The sequence below is a fragment of the Lampris incognitus genome, chromosome 19 (assembly GCF_029633865.1).
Source record: "Lampris incognitus isolate fLamInc1 chromosome 19, fLamInc1.hap2, whole genome shotgun sequence".
Classification (NCBI taxonomy): domain Eukaryota; kingdom Metazoa; phylum Chordata; class Actinopteri; order Lampriformes; family Lampridae; genus Lampris; species Lampris incognitus.
The window spans coordinates 8154353-8176046 of NC_079229.1; the positions used below are offsets into that span (position 1 = coordinate 8154353).

A 21694-nucleotide genomic window follows, 5' to 3' on the forward strand; every position below is an offset into this window, starting at 1 on the left:
GGGGTCAGGTCTATGGGAGGTCAGGTCTACGGGGGGTCAGGTCTACGGGGGGTCAGGTCTACGGGAGGGTCAGGTCTACGGGGGGTCAGGTCTGGGGGGGTCAAGTATACGGGGGGGGTCAGGTCTACGGGGGGTCAGGTCTACGGGGGGGGGGGTCAGGTCTACGGGGGATTTATAAGCGCCCCCTGTTCCACACACCTGCGATGAACCGGTTTGATTAACGACCATCTCTGCATGCGAGGCACAAGACCGGGCTGCGCGAGCTCGAGGGAGTTAGACCACGTCGGGACGAAGCCTCTCGTGCAAGGAATAACGTGAGACTCACCCAGAATGGCGGCCGCGAAAAGTTTCAGGGCTGCGAACGCATTTGTATCCATCACGTTGGCCACACAAGAAGAAGCCCACGACGCGACTCGGACTCTCAGTGAAACCTCAGCGGCGCCGTGGAGCTCAGGTATTTGTGGCGCGCCATTACGATGAGGGTGAGGATGAGGATGGTGGTGGTGGTGGTGGTGGTGGTGATGATTATTCCAAATCCGGATGAAGTTCCTTCACACTTTCATTGTGTCGCCAAAAAAACAAAAAAACAAAACCAAAACAAAACCTGCACATGCAGCAGGGGTTGTGGGTATAACCCGGACAAGCAGTAGGATCCCACGCTTTCTGGTTGTTGTTTGTTTGGTTTGCTTTTGCCCCGCAGCCCGGATCCTCTCTGCCTCACCCGCACCGGCACAATGAACGCAGCGCTGGAGCGCGTGGCTCCTCGCCGCTTATGAAGCGTGTGCGTGCGTGCGTGTGTGTGCGTGTGTGTGTAAGGGGGGGGGATCTGTGGAGAACACTGGTGGAGGCTTTCTGCAAAGCAACGTTGTCAAGGCATGGGTGAATTATTAAAGCGTGCGCGCGCGCGCGCGCGTGCGTAGGACAGCCCCGTGGTAATCCGTTATCGCCTCTGGTTTACAAACGAGGGATGAGGGAGACGGACAGGTGTAAAGAAGACTATAATGCAGAGAGGGGAACTGCAACTCTAATGTCTTTACATTTAGTCTGGATATCCGCTGGCCCGTCTTTTGGGGAGTTTTCCCAGATGTTGGAGGGAACCCACCGCATTACATTATGACATTACATTACAGCCATTTAGCACACACAAAAAAACCCCAAAACAAAACAACCCCAAAACAAAACAAAACACGGAGGCTTGTTATAGCCACAGGCTTGTCATCGGGAATGGTAGAAGCCAGTAAACTGGCACCCAACACGCCACACACTAAACTGGCACCAATACCCCCCAAATCACTCCGAATTTCCCCCAGACTGCCCTCTATGAAGCGTCTGATGAAGTAATACTGCCACCTCCTGGCTGTCATTGGACACTGCACGATGATGACGCGCCCTGTAGATTAGTTAGTAAAGGAAGGTCCAGTTCGTCTCTTCTTCTTTCCCCCCTCACTCATCTTGGCGACCACAGTTAGACACGCCTGGGTCGTGTGGATCCGGACTCAGTAGTTCAGATTCATGACGATATGGACACACATGTGGGCTTATCAGCACAACGTAATTTTTTGTGTTGGAAGTTACTTCAGTGACAGCTCACATTTAACATGCATCACAGCTCGCTGTGGTCGTTGAATGGGGATTAGACCTTAAACTGAGTTAGCTGTTAAGTATTTAGTGTCTGCCTGCCTGTCTGGGTGTGTCTGTGTCAGGCCTTTCTCATACCTGTAGCATCATAATTGCCTGTGGAATAACTAACGAGGGCATCTTGTAAGTGACAGATGAGATTAACTTTTCACCCACAGGACAGATTCAACTGTCATACCAGACATGAGACAGTCAACAGTTTCAGGAAGGGAACAAAGAGAAATTCGTTAAAAAAGATACATACATACATACATACATACATACATACATACATACACATACACACACATATATATATATATATACATACATATATACACACATATATATATACACATACACACATATACACATACACACACACACACACACACATATATATATATATATATATATATATATATATATATATATATATATATACTATATACTGCTCAAAAAAATAAAGGGAACACATAAGCAATGCAATGTAGCTCCAAGTCAATCACACTTTTGAGATATCAACCTGTCCAGTTAGGAAGCAACACTGATTTGTGAATCAATTTCACCTGTTGGTAAATTGTCTAATTTCCACCTGGTGGAAATTAGACAATTTGCAAGACAACCCCTATAAAAGGAATGGATTTGCAGGTGGTGGTCACAGACCATTTGCCTGTCCTCATCTTTTCTGGCCGATCTTTGGTTAGTTTTTCATTTTGCTAGTGCCCTCACCACTAGAGGTGGCATGAGGCGGTATCTGCAACCTACAGAAGTTGCTCAGGTAGTGCAGCTCATCCAGGATGGCACATCAATGCGTGCTGTGGCAAGAAGATTTGATGTGTCTCCCAGCACAGTGTCCAGAGCATGGAGGAGGTACCAGGAGACAGGCCAGTACACCAGGAGACGTGGAGGGGGCCGCAGGAGGACAACAACCCCGCAGCAGGACCGCTATCTGGTCCTTTGTGCAAGGAGGAACAGGAGGAGCACTGCCGGAGCCCTACAAAACGACCTTCAACAGGCCACTAACGTGCAGGTTTCTGCTCAAACAGTGAGAAACAGAATGCATGAGGATGGTATGAGGGCCCGACGTCCACAATTGGGGCCTGTGCTCACAGCCCAACACCGTGCAGCCCGATTGACCTTTGCCCTGTGCTCTTCACAGATGAGAGCAGGTTCACACTGAACACATGTGACAGACGTGAGAGAGTCTGGAGACGCTGTGGAGAACGTTCTGCTGCCTGCAACATCCTCCAGCATGACCAGTTTGGCGGTGGGTCAGTGATGGTCTGGGGAGGCATATCCTTGGAGGGCCGCACAGACCTCTACGTGCTAGCCAGAGGTACCATGACTGCCATTAGGTACCGGGATGAGATCCTCAGACCCATTGTCAGACCATATGCTGGTGCAGTGGGCCCTGGGTTCCTGCTCATGCATGACAATGCTCGTCCTCATGTGGCCAGAGTGTGTCAGCAGTTCCTGTATATCGAGGGCATTGATGCTATGGACTGGCCTGCACGTTCCCCAGACCTGAATCCAATCGAGCACCTCTGGGACATCATGTCTCGTACCATCCGCCAACGCGATGTCGCACCACAGACTGTCCAGGAGTTGACCGATGCCCCGATCCAGGTCTGGGAGGAGATCCCTCAGGAGACCATCCGTCGTCTCATCAGGAGCATGCCCAGACGTTGTAGGGAGTGCATACAGGCACGTGGAGGCCACACACACTACTGAGCCTCATTTTGAATCGTCTTGAAGAATTTCCACAGAAGTTGGATCAGCCTATGTTCTCATTTTCCACTTTGATTTTGAGTATGATTCTGAATCCAGACCTTAATGGGCTAATGATTTTGATTTCCATTGATCATTCTTAGGTTATTTTGCTCTAAACACATTCCTCTGTCTAATAAATAAAGATTTTCAGCTGAAATATTTCATTCATCGAGGTCTATATTGTGTTTTTAGGTGTTCCCTTTATTTTTTTGAGCAGTGTATATACGTATATGTATATGTATATATATATATATATATATATATATATATATATATATATATATATATATATATATATGTACAGTGCATCTGGAAAGTATTCACACCCCTTCACTTCCCCCACATTTTGTTATGTTACAGCCTTATTCCAAAATGGATTAAATTCCTTTTTTCCCTCATCAATCTCCACACAATACCCCATAATGACAAAGCGAAAAACGTTTTGTAGAAATTGTTGCAAATTTATTAAAAATATAAAACTGAAATATTGCATGTACATAAGTATTCACACCCTTTACTCAGTACTTGGTTGAGGCACCCTTGGCAGCGATTACAGCCTCAAGTCTTCTTGGGTATGAAGCTACAAGCTTGGCACACCTATATTTGGGGTATTTCTCCCATTCTTCTCTGCAGATCCTCTCGAGCTCTGTAAGGTTAGATGGGGAGCGTCACTGCACAGCTATTTTCAGGTCTTTCCAGAGATGTTCAATGGGGTTCAAGTCTGGGCTCTGGCTGGGCCACTCAAGGACATTCACAGACTTGTCCCGAAGCCACTCCTTCGTTGTCTTGGCTGTGTGCTTAGGGTCGTTGTCATGTTGAAAGGTAAACCTTCGCCCCAGTCTGAGGTCCTGGGCGCTCTGGAGCAGGTTTTCATCAAGGATCTCTCTGTACTTTGCTCCATTCATCTTTCCCTCGATCCTGACTAGTCTCCCAGTTCCTGCCGCTGAAAAACATCCCCACAGCAGGATGCTGCCACCACCATGCTTCACTGTAGGGATGGTATTAGCAAGGTGATGAGAGGTGCCTGGTTTCCTCCAGACGTGACGTTTGGCATTCAGACCAAAGAGTTCAATCTTGGTTTCATCAGACCAGAGAATCTTGTTTCTCATGGTCTGAGAGTCCTTTAGGTGCTTTATGGCAAACTCCAAGTGGGCTTTCATGTGCCTTTTACTGAGCAGAGGCTTCTGTCTGGCCACTCTACCATAAAGGCCTGATTGGTGGAGTGCTGCAGAGATGGTTGTCCTTCTGGAAGGTTCTCCCATCTCCACAGAGGAACGCTGGAGCTCTGTCAGAGTGACCATCGGGTTCTTGGTCACCTCCCTGACCAAGGCCCTTCTGCCCCGATTGCTCAGTTTGGCTGGGTGGCCAGCTCTAGGAAGAGTCCTGGTGGATCCAAACTTCTTCCATTTACAAATGATGGAGACCACTGTGCTCTTTGGGACCTTCAAAGCTGTAGACATTTTTTTATACCCTTCCCCAGATCTGTGCCTCGATACAATCCTGTCTCGGAGGTCCACAGACAATTCCTTTGACTTCATGGCTTGGTTTCTGCTCTGACATGCACTGTCAACAGTGGGACCTTATATAGACAGGTGTGTGCCTTTCCAAATCATGTCCGATCAATTGAATTTACTACAGGTGGACTCCAATCAAGATGTAGAAACATCTCAAGGATGATCAGTGGAAACAGGATGAACCTGAGCTCAATTTTGAGTGTCATAGCAAAGGGTGTGAATACTTATGTACATGCAATATTTCAGTTTTTTATTTTTAATAGATTCGCAAAAATTTCTGCAAAACCTTTTTCACTTTGTCATTATGGGGTATTGTGTGCAGATTGATGAGAAAAAAATGGAATTTAATCCATTTTGGAATAAGGCTGTGACATAACAAAATGTGGGGAAAGTGAAGGGGTGTGAATACTTTCCGGATGCACTGTATGTATGTATGTATATATATGTATGTGTGTGTGTGTGTATGTATGTATATGTATGTATGTATGTATTCTCCAAGAGCAAATTGCAGTGCAGAATACCTATACATGCCAGTATGAGCAAAAATATAAATACATGTACAAACTGTATGGACAATATGGCCAAATGTCCAAAATGTACTGTATAGAACAGCAAAGTTACAATGTTTCAGTATGTAACAGTGATAAGGAAAGAGTGTTCAGGACAGCGCAGATCAGTAAAGTGCTAATCGGTACTATATATATATATATATATATATATATATATATATCAGTAATGTACAGTATATACAGTGTGTGACAGTAGTCCGTGTGAGACAGTAACGTGTACTGCTGTGAGTTACAGTACAGTATTTATCAGCAGTACGGAAATAATGCACATACATGTGATGTACCTGTACTGGGGATGTACACAGTGGTGCTCCACCCATGCATGCGCAGCACACGCACGCGCTCGCGCGCGCACACGCACACACAAAGAAAGGGGGAGAGAGAGAGAGAGAGAGAGAGAGAAAGGGGGAGGGAGAGAGAGGGAGAGAGAGAGAGAGAGAGAAAGGGGGAGGGAGAGAGCGAGAGAGAGAGGGAGAGAGAGAGGGAGAGCGAGAGAGAGAGAGGGAGAGAGGGGGGGCGGGGAGGGAGAGAGAGAGGGAGAGAGAGAGAGAGAGAGAGAAAGGGGGAGAGAGAGAGAGAGAGAGAGAGAGAGAGAGAGAGAGAGAGAGAGAGAGAAAGGGGGAGGGAGAGAGAGAGGGAGAGAGAGAGAGAGAGAAAGGGGAAGGGAGAGAGAGGGAGAGAGAGAGAAAGGGGGAGGGAGAGAGAGAGAGAGAGAGGGAGAGAGAGCGAGAGAGAGAGAGGGAGAGAGAGAGAGCGAGAGAGGGGGAGGGAGAGAGAAAGGGGGAGGGAGAGAGAGAAAGGGGGAGGGAGAGAGAGAGAGAGAGAGAGAGAGAGAGAGAGAGAGAGAGTGGGAGGGAGAGAGAGAGAGAGGGAGGGAGGGAGAGAGAGAGAGGGGGGGGGAGAGAGAGAGAGGGAGGGAGAGAGAGGGAGAGAGAGAGTGGGAGGGAGAGAGAGAGAGAGAGGGAGAGAGAGAGGGAGAGAGAGAGAGAGAAAGAGAGAGATAGGGAGAGAGAGAGAGAGAGAGGGAGGGAGGGAGAGAGAGAGGGAGGGAGAGAAAGGGGGAGGGAGAGAGAGAGGGGGGGGCAGGCTGAACGTCTTCGTGCCTCAGGTGTGTCACGCTGCCAGCAGTGCGGCTGCTTGTCGCGCGGCGCGTGGTTCCGCCCAGCGGAACGGAAGTTAAATCACAGCGCCCACAAGCGAGGCAGCGCAGCAACGCAGCACCGAGCGGAGGCACGGCGGGAGTAACACGCACACACACACACCCAGGTCTGTGTACTCCTCCATTTTCCTGCTTTAAACGCGTCTCTCTCTCTTTTATCAAACTTGCTCAAAGTCTCGACTGTATTTACGATCAGCTCGTCTTTGGTCGCGCGGCGAGGGCTCTCTAACCGCCGAGTCTTCTTCGGCGTTTAACTTGGACGAGAGCTGCGCTTCTTCTTCTTCTTCTTCTTCTTCTTCTTCTTCTTCTTCTTCTTCTTCTTCTTCTTCTTCTTCTTCTTCTTTCTTTCCTTTAAAGTCGTCGTTTGAATAACATAACCTGTAAAATACGGGAGGTCGGTTGCGTTTCGGGCCGCCGTGTGGACTCGGTGGAGCAGGCTGCCAAGTTTGTTTGGTTTGCGTCGTCGTTGGATTTTGACGTGCGTGCGTGTGCGTGTGTGTGTGTGTGGGGGGGGGGGCGCCGCCTGACTGTCAAGACGTTTTATTACCGTAATTACGGCCGTGTTTCCCCGGTTTCTACAAATCCTGTATATTATATACACCCCCCAGAGCTAGTGAGCTTCTGAATCTGGATCTGGCAGACGTCTTCTTTGCTTGTCTACATTTATAACTGATTTCCTACAATACTGACTACAGCCCTCCTCCCTGTCCCCCCCCTGCCCCCCCCAGCCTTTCTGAAGGCTAGAGGATGAAGACTTCGGTAGCACTTTAGTATGGGGAACGTAGTCACCATTAATTAGGTGCTTATGAGCATGCAAATTAGCAACATATTGGCTCTTAATTGGTCATTATTACATACTCATTAATGCCTTATTCTGCATGGCCTTATTATACAACCAGTAAGCCATTGAGTTTTCCCTCTATAACAGGGGTCAGGAACCTTTTTGACTGGGAGAGCCATAAAAGCCAAATATTTCTAAATATATTTCATTGAGAGCCATATAGTATTTTTAACGTATAATAAATTAAATATGTCTCACTTTTAATGCGACTTCTGGTGCTGCATGGTTTTGCTGATGGCCTTGTAGTCTGGTTCATACGTGGTGAGGTTGAGCTTCATGCAGGCGTTGAGGCTTCCATCAGTTAAACGTGAACGTAGGTTGGTCTTAATGTTCCTCATATGCGAGAATGACTGTTCACATGCATATGTAGAGCCAAACATGGTCAATACGGCAATACTCACACGCTGCATTGTGTGGTATGTCACAGGAAGCTCGTTCCAAGTTTTAAGAATCAGCTGGTCTTCAGGTTGAAGATTTTTCATTTCTGTCCACTTGTGTTCCCTCGCCAGCTCTGCTCGCTGTCGCGCAAGCCTTTCCAACTCTCCATTAAGTGACTTGAACTTACTCATCCACATGTCTGATGCCTTCAGGTCAGCAACTTCCAGCTCAAAGTCTCCGATAGAGACCCCGGGGATGCATGTCAGGTCGATTTTGTCCACTGCACACTGATGTGGATGAGTGATGAACTTGAAAAGACCAGTGCGCGTACGAAATTCTCCAAAACGTGCTTTGAATGATTGCGGGAGATTGGACGTAAACCCGCTAGCTGCTGGAGATCCAGATGTTGAGTGGAGTCAGTTGCTAAGCATGCATCTCTAAATTGTTGCAGTCTTTCAAAGTGCAGAAGACGACCTGTTTCAATGTCCCTGAGAAAGACTTCCAGCTTGCTTTCAAATGCAAACACTGCTTGTTGAAGGGATGAGATTGTATTTCCAATACCTTGCATTTTCACATTGAGCTGGTTCAGATGGCCAGTTATGTCCACGAGATAGTGAAACTGCAGGAGCCAGTCAGTGTTGTCTAGCTCGGGATGCTTGACGCCTTTCATGTCAAGAAAAGTCCGGATTGCACTCAGGCAAGCTGCAAAACGGCCGAGCACCTTCCTCCTTGACAACCAACGCACGTTGCTGTGTAAAAGCAGACCGGGATAATGATTCCCAACTTCTTCTAACAGAGATTTAAACTGGCAATCATTTAAAGCTCGGGCAGCAATAAAGTTGACCACTCGAATGACCAGCAACATCACCTCACCAAGCTCCTGGCCACACGTCTGAGCGCAAAGCGCCTCCTGGTGCAGGATGCAATGAAAACTTAGGATGGCTCTCTTTTCATGTTCATGGAGAAGCGCTACAAATCCTTTGTTCTTCCCCAACATACAGGGTGCGCCATCAGTACAGACAGAAATAAGTTTATCCATCGGTAGTTTTTTTTCTTTAGCAAACTCCATGAAAGACGTGAATAAATCCTCTCCTGTTGTTGTCCCTTTCATTGGCAAAACAGCCAAGCTTTCCTCACGCAGTGTGTCACCTGCAGCATACCTGGCAATGATGCTGCACTGAGATAGACGGCTAACGTCTGTTGACTCATCTAACACGAGAGACAAGTATGTCCCGGCGTTTATGTCCTTAATTTGTGTTTCCTCGACTTGATTTGCCATCATGATGCTACGATCGTGCACAGTTCTTGCTGACAGGGGCATGTCTTTTATTCGTTTGATTATCTTGTCTTTATTTGGGAAGTCATCAAGCAGTTCATTGGCCACATCAAGCATGAATGTTTTGGCATACTCGCCATCTGTGAATGACTTTCCATTCCTTGCTATTGCCAAAGCGGCCGCAAAGCTAGCGGAATTCCCGTCCCCTTGCTTGGTCCACACACGTGGTTGCTGCTGACTCGTCTGCACTCTCCGCTGTAGCTCCTCGCATGCCCTTTTCCTGCTGGCCCCCGCTGGAGATTTCCATGCAAATGAAGCTAAACTAGGTGGCTATCTGATAAAATTGATTTCTTCACCTTTACAATGACCCGGACATGCTCGCAAGCCATTGGTTCCCGACCCGACCCACGGGTGACCCGTGACCCGTGAAATTTATCTTCAAAACTAATTTCTGTGGACTTTAAAATGACACTGTATTATTAAGAAATATCACAAGTATTTTAAAATCAGTTCCAAACTGATTTTTAAAAAAAAAAATTTTTTTTCAACTCAAAATTCTCTGGGAGCCATATGCCGTCACCGGAAGAGCCATATATGGCTCGCAAGCCATAGGTTCCCGACCGCTGCTCTATAACCTCAGAAGTATTGCTTATTAGTAGTACCATCTCAATATGCTTTGCTTAGTATGGCCTTTATAAGGTGGTAGTACCACAAGAAGAGTTATTCTCCCTTACTAACACTTAATGAATATGGTCTGTTCTTACATAACAAAACCCAAAACTACAAGTGTTCATACTGTTAAATTACTGTAAATTAAGTTTTTGTTACTTAGAATATGTTCCCCATACTAAAGTGACATCTTGATCATTACTAATTCACTAGTAATTAAGTTTTTTTATGTTCCCCATACTTAAGTGTTACCAAGACTTCCACTGAAGTTGTAAACACGGGCCCAGAAGGTGTGCTGCAGACAAGTCTGACTCTGTTCTTGCCATGTTGTGGTACCACCCCTGTAGTAATTACAACGCCATTAAGGTCTCTGAGGGGGGTGAGTGTGTGTTTGTCTCTCGAAAGCCAAATTGTCTTAATGAGGGGTGTCACCGTGCCTCCTTTCTTCGGACACCATTTTTCTCTGTTTTTGTCTCCCCCTCCCTTTCTCTGTGTCGAGCCCTTGTCCTACATGTGTCCGCCGCAGATGTGCACAGTAGGATAGATAGTCAGTGCTGAGGGTGAAAGTTCGGGGTGTGATCATCGGCCGTTGTTACACGTATTCGCGTGTTGCACACACACCCACAGTTATTTCACATGGGGACCGGCCTTGTTATGTAACTGTTAAGTTGGCAGATGAGCACAAACAAACAGCTGACATCAAGCAGGTGTCAAATACACACACACACAAACATGTCACAGCACAAATGTAATATGAACCAACCTCTCACAACCTGTGTGGGGTGGGACTATCCGCATAACTAAGATAACATGTCAAGTCAAACTGCTTCTAAGGCTACAAACATTTCTATTCTATTCTGTTCTATTCTATTCTATCATGTTATAAACTATGTTCTGAGTTGGTGACCCAACTGCCTTACACCACAGTTGTACATCTTGTGGCTATAGCCTTGTAAAATATGAAATATCTTACGGGCCAAAGATGTAACCAAACTTGCATGTAAACCAAACTTGCATGTAACCAAACTTACATGTAACCAAAATTGCATGTAACCAAACCAGCTTGCATGGCTTATTGAAAATAAAAAACAAACGTGTGCATATGGACACCATCCCCAGTCAATGGGTGTAATGGAGCCTGTGCTTCCAAACTTGCTTGTAACCAAGCTTGCATGTAAACCAAAATTGCATGTAAACCAAACTTACATGTAACCAAACTTGCATGTAAACCTAAATTGCATGTAAACCAAAATAGCATGTAAACCAAACTTGCATGTAAACCTAAATTGCATGTAAATGGCGTGTAACCAAATTTGCATGTAAACAAACCAGCATGCATGGCTAATTAACAATAAAAGCTAAACGTGTGCGTGTGGACACCATCCCCAGTCAATGGGTGTAATGGGGCCTGTGCTACTAGTAGTCGCCTGCTTAAAGACCTGTGGGTAAAATATCCAGATATGATCGCCTCGCTCTTTGTTCTAGCCCTAATTCCCTCTCGCTCATGTCACTTCATGTCGGGCTTTCAGGGCCACTGACTCGGCCCTGAAGGCAGGGTGGAGAGAGAGAGAGAAGGAGAGAGAACGCTGCCTGCTCTTCCCCGTCTGTTGGTTTAAGGGGCTGTTTTATGTACCAAGCCATGTCACTGAGTCCTGTAAGGCTTATTAGGAGCAGTTTGTCATCCTGACTAAGCCTGTGGAGTTGGATTGAGGTCAAAATACATGTGAAGTACACTCACTCAATCTTCTGATGTTTGGTATTAAAACAGGTCACAAGAGTTTGTATATCCACGTTAGATAACTTTTCCATTCCTTGTTCAGCTGCCAGTGGTGAGGTGTGTGTGTGTGTGTGTGTGTGTGTGTGTGTGTGTGTGTGTGAGTATATGTTGAAGTGGGTGTGTTTACTTGGCCCCGAAAGAAATCGTGAAGCAAAACTGTTATGCAATGAAATGTTCCTAATCTGCCCGGCTCCGGTGAGGAGATAAGATAAGGGCAGGATAAGTGCTTCCCTTTCGCTTGTCTGAATTCACCTGAACTGGTCGACTTTCTTTTCTGCCCTGCGTATTCACGCCATGCCCAAGGTTACCGAGACGGGTCGTGTGAGGTAGAAAATACAAAAAGAGAGATTGTTTATGTTCTTGTACTAAACAGGACTCGACAAGGAACGCCTTCTTTTTGTTCCTCTCACATGCTTGCGGTACCGGATCTCCTGTTTTCTAGAAAACAAGCGACATGAGACATTTGGTGCACGGTTCCTGGAGGAAAATCACCAAAGCGATGGAGCGGAAACCGAGCTGTATCCCCAGCCGACGGACAGCGGCCAAGACAGATAGCACACAGGTGACCCACACACACACACACACACACACACACACACACACACACACAAAGAGCTGACACAACAAGCTGCTGAGGACATTTTAGACAAAAACAGAAAGAGAAAGGGGGTTGAGTCACGTATTCATCGACAGCTATCAAACTGGCGAGCAGCAGCGACCAAAAAAAAAAATCCTCTAAATGTCTAACGTAATCTTATTTCAGGGTTAATCTTGGACACGCTCAGAGAGGAGGACGCCGGGGGTTGCCCGTCGGGACTTATTTCACCTCCTTCTTCCCCCTCATACACTCGTCTCCATGCAACAGGACATCGGAACCAGAAACTGAGAAGAGAAAAGGGTGCAGCGGCCCCGTCCTGGCAGGTGAGACACAGGGGGAGGGGATATAGCTGGCGATTCTAAAACGTGTCTGCCAGGAATAAAAAAACGACAACATCCATCAATTAGGGCCTCCCTCCGGGCCCTGCAGGGTCCCCATCCTAAACTGCACACTTATTGATAAGCCGGAGGGCTTTCTGTGTCGCTAACGTACCGGATGTACAGGACGTTCTGCACGCTGATGTCGGAGTGATGCCTGTTCACAAAGTATGTGGTACTGGCCCACAGGGGAGACACACAGCAGCAGCAGACACCCTCGGTTTAGCGTTTGTAGTGTGTGTGTGTGTGTGTGTGTGTGCGTGCTTTGCCGTCTTGGTGAGAAGGGACGGGTGTAGTCGGAGACCAGGTTGGGCTGTAAATCTGCAGGGAACACGTCAAAAAGAAGCTCCACGGGGACGTCAGACATGTCATTTGTCGGTTAAGACGGGAGACTTTATCAAGCTGTCGACTCACATGAACAACTCACATAAACGGCGGGGACAAAAGGCGGTTTACAGCCGAGCGGCGGTGCAGAAGGCTTGCGGTGGAACAAGAAGAAAATTCCCTTGAAAATATGGAGAAGAACAACCTGGACGCAACAGATGTCCAGGAGCTTGAGTAAAAGTGAATTTTACCTTTTTTTTTTTTTTTTTAACAGGGGCTCCACGGTACTGATTTTATTCTGCCGGGTCGTTTATTACGTTGACCTGTGGGTCCAGCTCAGGCAGCGCCTCCTGAAGTAAAACTGGGACACGTAGGTAGTAACGTGTTGCACCTTACGCTGTTGCAAGTCACAACCTGACTGTTTCATTTCGGCGCGAGTTCTTCTTCAAATCATGTGTAAAAGAGAGAGTGTGTGTGTGTGTGTGGGGGGGGGGGTTATTTATTTTAGGGGAAGTGCTGCCCTGTTTTGCTGGGGGGAAGCACTCACAGTTTCACTATGATTAAATCTGATAAGGCACCGTCTATTGTTCTGAGTTTGTGTGTGGGTGGGTGGGTGGGTGGGTGATTGATTTTGTATGTTGTGAGAAGATGCTATCTTATGTATGTATATCAAGACGTACTTCTCACAAGGAGGCGAGGATTGCATGCCAGTGTGTGATGCAACGTTACTTATGGAGTAGTGTTATCAGTCCCGGTGGCTCGTAAGTGTTCGTTCTCATCTTGTATGGCTTCATATAACGTCCAGCATGACCTTGTACAGACATCTTGCACCAGTGTCTGTGAGTGAGCACACATGTGCATGTGTGTGTGTGTGTGTGTGTGTGTGTGTGTGTGTGTGTGTGTGTATGTGCACATCTATGGCCCTGTTTGAATCTGTGTGTGTGTGTGTGTGCTCGACGTCTTATTGCGTCCAATACATAAAAATGACAAATTCTAGAGGAATATGAATTAAGCGAGTTGTACCATAATGGAGATGACAAACGGTGTCATGAGGGGCGAGGGGAAGAGAGGAGGATGGCGGGAAAACGCAAAGAGCGAGAAATGTTGTCCATCCCGTCGATCAGCATTGCGGTGACAAACGTATGAGACCAGTGTTTCTGTTATAAACACGGTGCGAGAGACACAAAGTGGGTGTGTGCACCTGTGAAATGTGCCTGTGGGTTTTTTTTGTTGTTGTTGTTTTTGTTTTTTAAAGGAACAGGAAGTGGAATCCAGCATTGCTCTCTCGTTCTTCCCATTAGAAATAACCGGCGTACGTCTTCACTAACAAAACTCTGGTTAGCGCCTAGCACATCCTGTTCGTGTACAGTTTGAATGTTTATTCAATTTTTGCTGATCGCTAATTGCTAGCCTATAATACACTGTCATTATTAACCTTTAGCACGTCATGCTAACTGTTAACTGTATTAGCCTTTCACTCGGCATGCTAGCTGCTAGCTGTGTATTAGTCTTTAGCGCGGCATGCTAACTGTTAACTGTGTATTAGCCTTTCACTCGGCATGCTAGGTGCTAGCTGTGTATTAGTCTTTAGCATGGCATGCTAACTGTTAACTGTGTATTAGCCTTTCACTCTGCGTGCTAGCTTTGTATTAGCCTTTAGCACGTCATGCTAACTGTTAATTGTGTATTAGCCTTTCACTCTGTGTGCTAGCTGCTAGCTGTGTATTAGCCTTTAGCGCGGCATGCTAACTGTTAACTGTGTATTAGCCTTTGACTCTGCGTGCTAGCAGCTAGCTTCGTATTAGCCTTTAGCGCGGCATGCTATTTGTTAACTGTGTATTAGCCTTTCACTCTGCGTGCTAGCAGCTAGCTTTGTATTAGCCTTTAGCGCGGCATGCTAATTGTTAACTGTGTATTAGCCTTTCACTCGGCATGCTAGCTGCTAGCTGTGTTAATGCTTAGGTTCGCCGTTGCCATCTAGGCTAGAATTTCTATTATTAATCAGCCTGTGTTGTTGTGTCTGTTGCTACAGAACCACACAAACCCTTTCTATTTATTGACCTCTTTTGAGATAAAGAGCCTAAACTCTGGACCTGGACTTTGCATCTCCTTTTTCCCCCCACACTCACCTGCCATGCCTGTGGAGCCATATAAATTCTCACACACCATTTTTTACAGTCTTCTGCATATCGATTTCTACAACGGTTAGAGACTGACGTGTTTTGTTGCATCTCAGAGCACAGCATGAATCAAGTAGCATGTGTTGAATGGTGCCTGGGAGTGTCGCTGGAGTTCACAGTCAAAGTTAAGGAGCAGATATTCTTTTTTTCTCACATTTAGGCACATTTTCCAACATTAAATTTCCAATTCGTATAGATTTCCATTGGTATGTATGATGAGCGACACCCCGCTTCATCTCATTCAGGTCATCTTCTGCATCCAGCTACCTTCTATTGCGTTCTTTTCTTGCCATGTCAGAAATAGTTCAGTTTGAGGGCCGACCTCACTATGGAGGAGCCAGAGATGCCTCGCATTTTTCTCAGTCTTATTCTACTCTTTGTATGAGCCTCTTGACCCGAGTGAATGGCTGGTGTGGTAATCCCTTTTGTTGGATAAAATAGCATGCAATTGGGCATCCGGGTGGCATGGCGATCTATTCCGTCGCCTACCAACATGGGCATCGCCGGTTCGAATCCCCGTGTTACCTCCGGCTTGGTCGGGTGTCCCTGCAGACGCAATTGGCCATGTCTGCGGGTGGGAAGCCGGATGTGGGTATGTGTTCTGGTCGCTGCACTAGCGCCTCCTCTGGTCGGTCAGGGTGCCTGTTCGGGGGGGGATAGCGTGATCTTCCCAAGCGCTACATCCCCCTGGCGAAACTCCTCACTGTCGGGTGAAAAATTAGCATACAATTTGCACGTCAAACACAAACCAAACTCCAGTGTGACCTAGATAGTTATAACTTGAGCTGGTTTTTAGTGTCATTGCTTCATGTTCAGGGCAGAAGTGAGCCACTAGGCCACTATACAGTCAAAATAACAGCCTAGCAAAGATAAGGACTTTAAGAGGGTTCACCCTTATAGATGAAGTGATTGATGTGACCTTAACCATCATGTCTAATGGTTTCTTATGTTTTCTTCTCCATCCTGCTTTACCAGTTTGCTTGGAGCGCCGAGTCGTGAACCTGAAGAGCTTAAAGGTAAGCACTGACAATATAGCTGCCATCGGGAGATTGACAGCATGTGGACGCAGTTGCACGAACAGTGATTTTGGTCCGTTGTCCCAACCCATTGCAATCGAGACAATAATCTAAATTAAAAAAATAAAAAACTCTTACATTTCCAGCTTAGTATTCAGAAGTTAATTTTCCGCAGGTGAACCATTTTGAGACTAATCTGAAGCGGATCAGAGCTCGAACCGTTCAATTTCTGTGTCAGCTTTGTATATCCATTAAAATATGAGTCATCTTCAGCAACAAAATCTTGGACAGATTTCAGTTTTGAAAGTATTTCAGGACAGGGTGTGTGGGTGTGTGGGTGTACTGTGTCTCTTTGGTAATCGAAGTCTTTCAAAATAACCTGTTCGTCAAGGCCTGTGTGTAAGTTAATTTACCGTGGGAACATTAACTTTAGCAAAGCTCATTTAAACAAGCCACAAAATGTTGTACTTTGCTGTGCATGTCATCTGTATTGGTGTAACATGAAAAGCTCAGCTTTATTTTAGAGACTGACCTAAATAGGATAAAAGAAGCTTGATATAGTAGTTGGTTTTTTTAAGCAATATATTTATTGAATTTTGTTTGCAAATTACATCAAAACAAGTAATTGTACAGTACAGCAAACATGTTCACCCCCCCCCTCCCCCATAACCCCATCCCTATAACCAGTAATACAATTCAAAGCAGGGTTAAAGAAAATAATAAGAATAAAAATTAAATTAACAAAAAAAATTAATAATAATAATTTCTTTCACAGACTGATTAGAGGGTGTGGTTTTTTTTCAGTTGCTTTTACGCATATAAACAATCAGATAGAGTTGTTCTACTCCCCCAGGGCTTGTTCTTGCTCAAGCAAGTTACCAACATTAGTATTATGTCTTAAGAAGTACAGAAACAATCCCCAGATGTTATCAAAAACACTTTGTTTACGTCTAACAATATACATTATCTTTTCCATTGACATGTTTGAAGCCATTTCTTTCACCCACATACCAATTCTTGTTCCATCAACACTTTTCCAATTAAGAGCAATTACACATTTTGCTTGTAATATACACATATCTATAAATCTGAACTAATTTCTATGTAAATGTGGGATGGTAGGATGTAAACCAAGAATAAAAAGCTTTGGACTCAATGGTAATTTCTTTGACAAAATTTGATCAATCATATCAACAACATCTTGCCAGAAGGTTTTCACTTCCACACATTCCCATATACAATGAAACAGCATCCCCCTTGCCTCACTACACTTAATACAGGTATCAGGAATATTGTCATTAAACTTGTGCAATTTAACAGGAGTTATATATGTACACATCAGCCATTTATACTGTAGAAGCTTTAGGTTGCTGCTAACTGTCTGTCTCTGGGCCTCTTTACATGCCTCACTCCATTCTTCTGATATAGTAGTTGTTACGTGGAAATAGACTAGTCTTAGATTTTATTGGGTTATTGGGTTACATGTAATACTAGAAACATGCTGAAGAAAGCGCTTTGTGTTGTTGTTAATACGTGTGAGGGACACATTACAGTCCAAAGATTATGAATGTATTTATTTATCTTTGGCCACCAGTAGTAATGCTCAATCTCTCAACAGGTGAATGGAAGAAAACCACATCACAGCACTTCTATAGAGCCAGTTTAAGGTTTGCCATCACGGAAGAAAACATCATCTCCAGTCAAGAAGGAAGAGGAAGTAGCTGCAGACTCACTTCACTCAAGTATTCGAAATAATGAGTGATGGTCTTCTGGGTTTCAGCTGAGCAGTGGATCATCAGAGTCAGATGATGATATAAACACAGACATTGAAAGGTTTGACACCCAAAATCACCTGTCTGAGTTGTCTCACACATGTTGTCTTCCACCATGGTGTCAGTTCTTGCCCCACACTGGAGCGGGGGACGACTGTGGCGGACCAAGAAGGGCTCGGCAGCCGACCACACCGACGTCCCGGGCAATTCACAAGCGGTGACTTGTGTCGAAAATGACGAGACAAACTATGGGCAGGAGCAGGGTCCGGAAGGCCAGAGGAGAGATGGTGTGGAGAGGTGGTTGAGAACGAGATCTCAAACCCAAGAGAGAGGTTCATTGTCAGGTACAAGGATGGACACAGCAGGCTGCTCATTGGGAAGCAAGTCCCTGAGCCAAAGTCTGGACTATGGAAGTAAGAGGACAGTGTTTCAGTCTGTTCCTTTGGATGCGGGTTTGGGAAAGTTAGACAACAGAAAAGTAAAAGGGGGCTCATTCAACCCCGCAGCCACAACTGAGCCTCCTCTCTCCCCCCTCTCCCCTGACCAGCGTGCACATTGGAGGATGTCACAGGCCAGCTGCCAAGGAGAACTGTCCCCTTCAGGCTCCAAGCCAACCACCAGCAGTCTTCTCCTTTCTTTGAGAAGACTGAACTCCAACTGGAGGAAATCAAGTTTAAGCCCCAGCCTCTCAGAGACAAACCCTCTATCTCTGAGCAGTCCAGTATGTGACAGAGCAGCAGAGACATCCATGTCCCACCTCTCTCCCATCTCACCCAATAACAACAAGAGACAGACACCAAATTCCCTCAGTCATAGAGAAGGACATGTACCTAACACCCGCACCTTGCCCACCTCAGCGAGAAGTGAGGATGGCCTGCTCTCTCCCCACCTTTCTCAAACAACAAGCAGAAATTACCTAACACATTTGTGCCCCAGCAAACAGTCATTTCTAACCAGCAGTCGGTCAGAGAGACAACAGAATTGTGTTAATACAGACAAAACAACAGGCCCCTTGTCAGATTGCTCACTGCCTTCATCTAGACTCTCCCAGTACGACCGCAGTGCCTTCATAAAAAGCCGAACCCTCCGCAGAGGGACCACCCTGAGGTGCATTTCCTGGTGGAAACAAGAAACGCAGGAAGGCAGTTCCCCACCAAGTCCGAACAACATGACCAACTTCATCAACAACAACAACAACACTGCTACACCCTTTTTTCCAGATGGCAATTATAATAACAGTCTGGCCCCGACAAATCATATTAACGACAAAAGACTCAGTACCCAAATCCCCAATGACAGAGACAACAATAACACTGCTGAGTCACATGACAAAGGTAACCTGAACATGGCTTTCAAGACAAAGGGAGGAGCTGGTGCTCCCAGACAAAGCAATGCTCAGGAGTCACCTGGCCATTGGTCTGATGCACCACATGAGTCCAGGTTGAATGGCAGGGACCAACAAAAGGCTCACAGTTTGCCTGGCATTTCATTTAGTTGTAAATTTAGCACTGCTGCAGGGCACACAACACTGAATGATCCTAAAGACCACAGTGTGAGCAATAAATCTTTTAAAGTTAATGTCAGCAAATTACCATACTCCTCTCTTAGACCAAAGAGTCTGAACACACCCACAACAAGCACGAGCAACCACAACCAAGCCAAAGCCAGGGACAAAGCCTCTCTCTTGTTGGAAAGCAAGTCCATGGAACAAGATATGCAGGCTCATTTAAAGTTTTCTGCGGGTATTAGTCAGAGTACATCAGAGAAAAACAGCATCACTGCTAACACCCATCCCTCCTTAGCCACATTCATTTCTCCACCCATACCAAACCTCACTGCCGTTAATCTACCACTGTCTAAAAATGCACTCACTACTGAGCAAAATGAAAACAAATCTTTTTCTCTTTCAAAGCAATCACTTCCCCTAGATGCCGCTAATACACACAACTGTCCCTCTCTCTCCCGAAAAGCCATATCAAGTCCTCGTGTTAACCCTGATAGTCGATCTATTTCATATTCCAATATCCAACTTCCCTCTTCTCAGACCAGGATTCCTGCCCTGTCATCCTCTGATTCAACCCCCCGTCCACGGACCCCACCTCAACTTCTTGGCTTTGAGAGAACCTATGCCTCAGTCCCCAAATCCCTAGGCCAAAAACCTGCTGCCACATTTCTTCCTACACCCCACATTTTTTACAAAACACACCATATTGCACCCACCCCCTCTTCTTCTGCCCTGCCCAGCTTCTCTGTCTCCACAGCCTCCACCCCCGACTACTCCCACTATAGCCCCCCTGTCACTCGTGCCCTTACATCTCCAACCATGACGACTGTCATCCCCTCCTCTCTCCTTACCCCTCCTGCCACCCCGACCCTCTCCCGCTCGCTTTCCCCCAAAGTGTCCCTACCCAGCCAGGGAGAGAAGACGTTTTCTAGTACCCTGGAGCTCTCTCCTAAGAAACCCAGCCCCAAGGCAGAGGGGAAAAGGGGGAAACAGGTGAGGTGGCAGGACTCAGTGGATCAGGAGAACATCAAGGTTAAGAAGATGGAGCCTCTGCCGAACCCGAAGGCCAGCACAAGCCCTCTGTCCCTCTCCAAGCAGCTGCAGAGCGTACGGGCTCCTTCCATCTTTAGCTTCCACAGTCCTTCTGTGACTGAATCGCCTCTCTCCCCCCTGACTCCTAAGACCAGCGATGTACAGCTACGGCAAGAAGAGATGAGTCAAACGTCTTTATCAAGAGATGGAGAGAGAGATGCTGATTGCCCCTCGCAGTTCAGCTTTGACCTTGGAGGAAGGGATTCATCTACTGCCCATCAGGGGAGTAAGGTATCAAAGGAGTCAAGTTCAGCCTGCTTTCGTTCTTCTACCGCTCTCTCACTCCCTCCCGATTTTGTCAGTGGCTATAAATGTCGATATAGCTCCCCACCTTACTCCACCCTCAAGTCCACACAGATGACACAGGGAGAAGCTAAAAATACAGGATCGGCGTCATCACCCGTCTTCAAACAGATGTCTTCAGCACCTGGACCACCTGCTACCTCACCCCCTTCCTTGCATCCAGACCCAAAAACAGTCTCACTCAGAAGCAGTCTCTCTCCATTGGATATCTGCTCCAATGAGCTACTACAGCTGCCTTTCCAAAACAGTACTGTTTTGCAGGAAAAACCGACGTTTGCTGTTTCAGAAATAGACCAAGTCAATAAAATTAAGTGCAAGCAGAGCAAGACGCTGGACTCTCCTCCCACCTGTGTGAACGTAATTGAAACTCTGGTTTACCGCATTTCTAAAGCGGACTCTGCAGATATCCCGGACCATGCCGTGTGTAAAGCTGAGATGCAGAAAACCTCCGATAGAAAGGTCTCAGTGGAGACACAGTTGCACACAGTGGGCAGCAAGGTTGCGGGTAATGCACATAGTCATTCATATCAAATCTCAAATGGCAGTCGGTCAAAGGAGGGTCAGTGCTCCTCAGCTATACTGACTGATGATAAACAAAGTAATAGAACAATGAGGGAATATGAAAGCACTTTTTCTGCCTTGGAGAGTAAGAATGAAATCTCTCCTTTTCAAAGTTCAAAAGAAAGACCATTTGCAAAAAATAAAGGCCTCACTGCACCAAATGCCATTTTTTCTACAAACCAAGAAGCACAATCAGACACAGAAACTGGGCAGAAGAGCTCGAACAGAATGGACCAGGTGTTAATCAGAGGAAGACCGTCACTGAGCGGTAAACTTTCAAAGGATGATCTGTTGTTTTCAAAGAGAGGTACGCAAACACCCCAGACACCCTCTGTAAGCGGATCAAGCGACTTCAGCAATGTCACCGTGGAGAGCGGCACAACCTTAGTGGAGG

At 46.3% G+C, this 21694-nt stretch overlaps 1 protein-coding gene across 1 annotated transcript in view; it reads right to left on the reverse strand.

The window, feature by feature from the left end:
• Positions 1 to 721, reverse strand: part of LOC130129835 (receptor activity-modifying protein 3-like) — a 50544-nt gene extending 49823 nt beyond the window's left edge. Inside the window, exon 1 of the mRNA XM_056299500.1 lies at positions 326 to 721. Within this exon, the coding sequence (XP_056155475.1) occupies positions 326 to 377 (52 nt within the window). The 5' untranslated portion in view covers positions 378 to 721. The remainder of the gene's footprint in view (positions 1 to 325) is intronic.
• Positions 722 to 21694: the final 20973 nt, after the last annotated feature.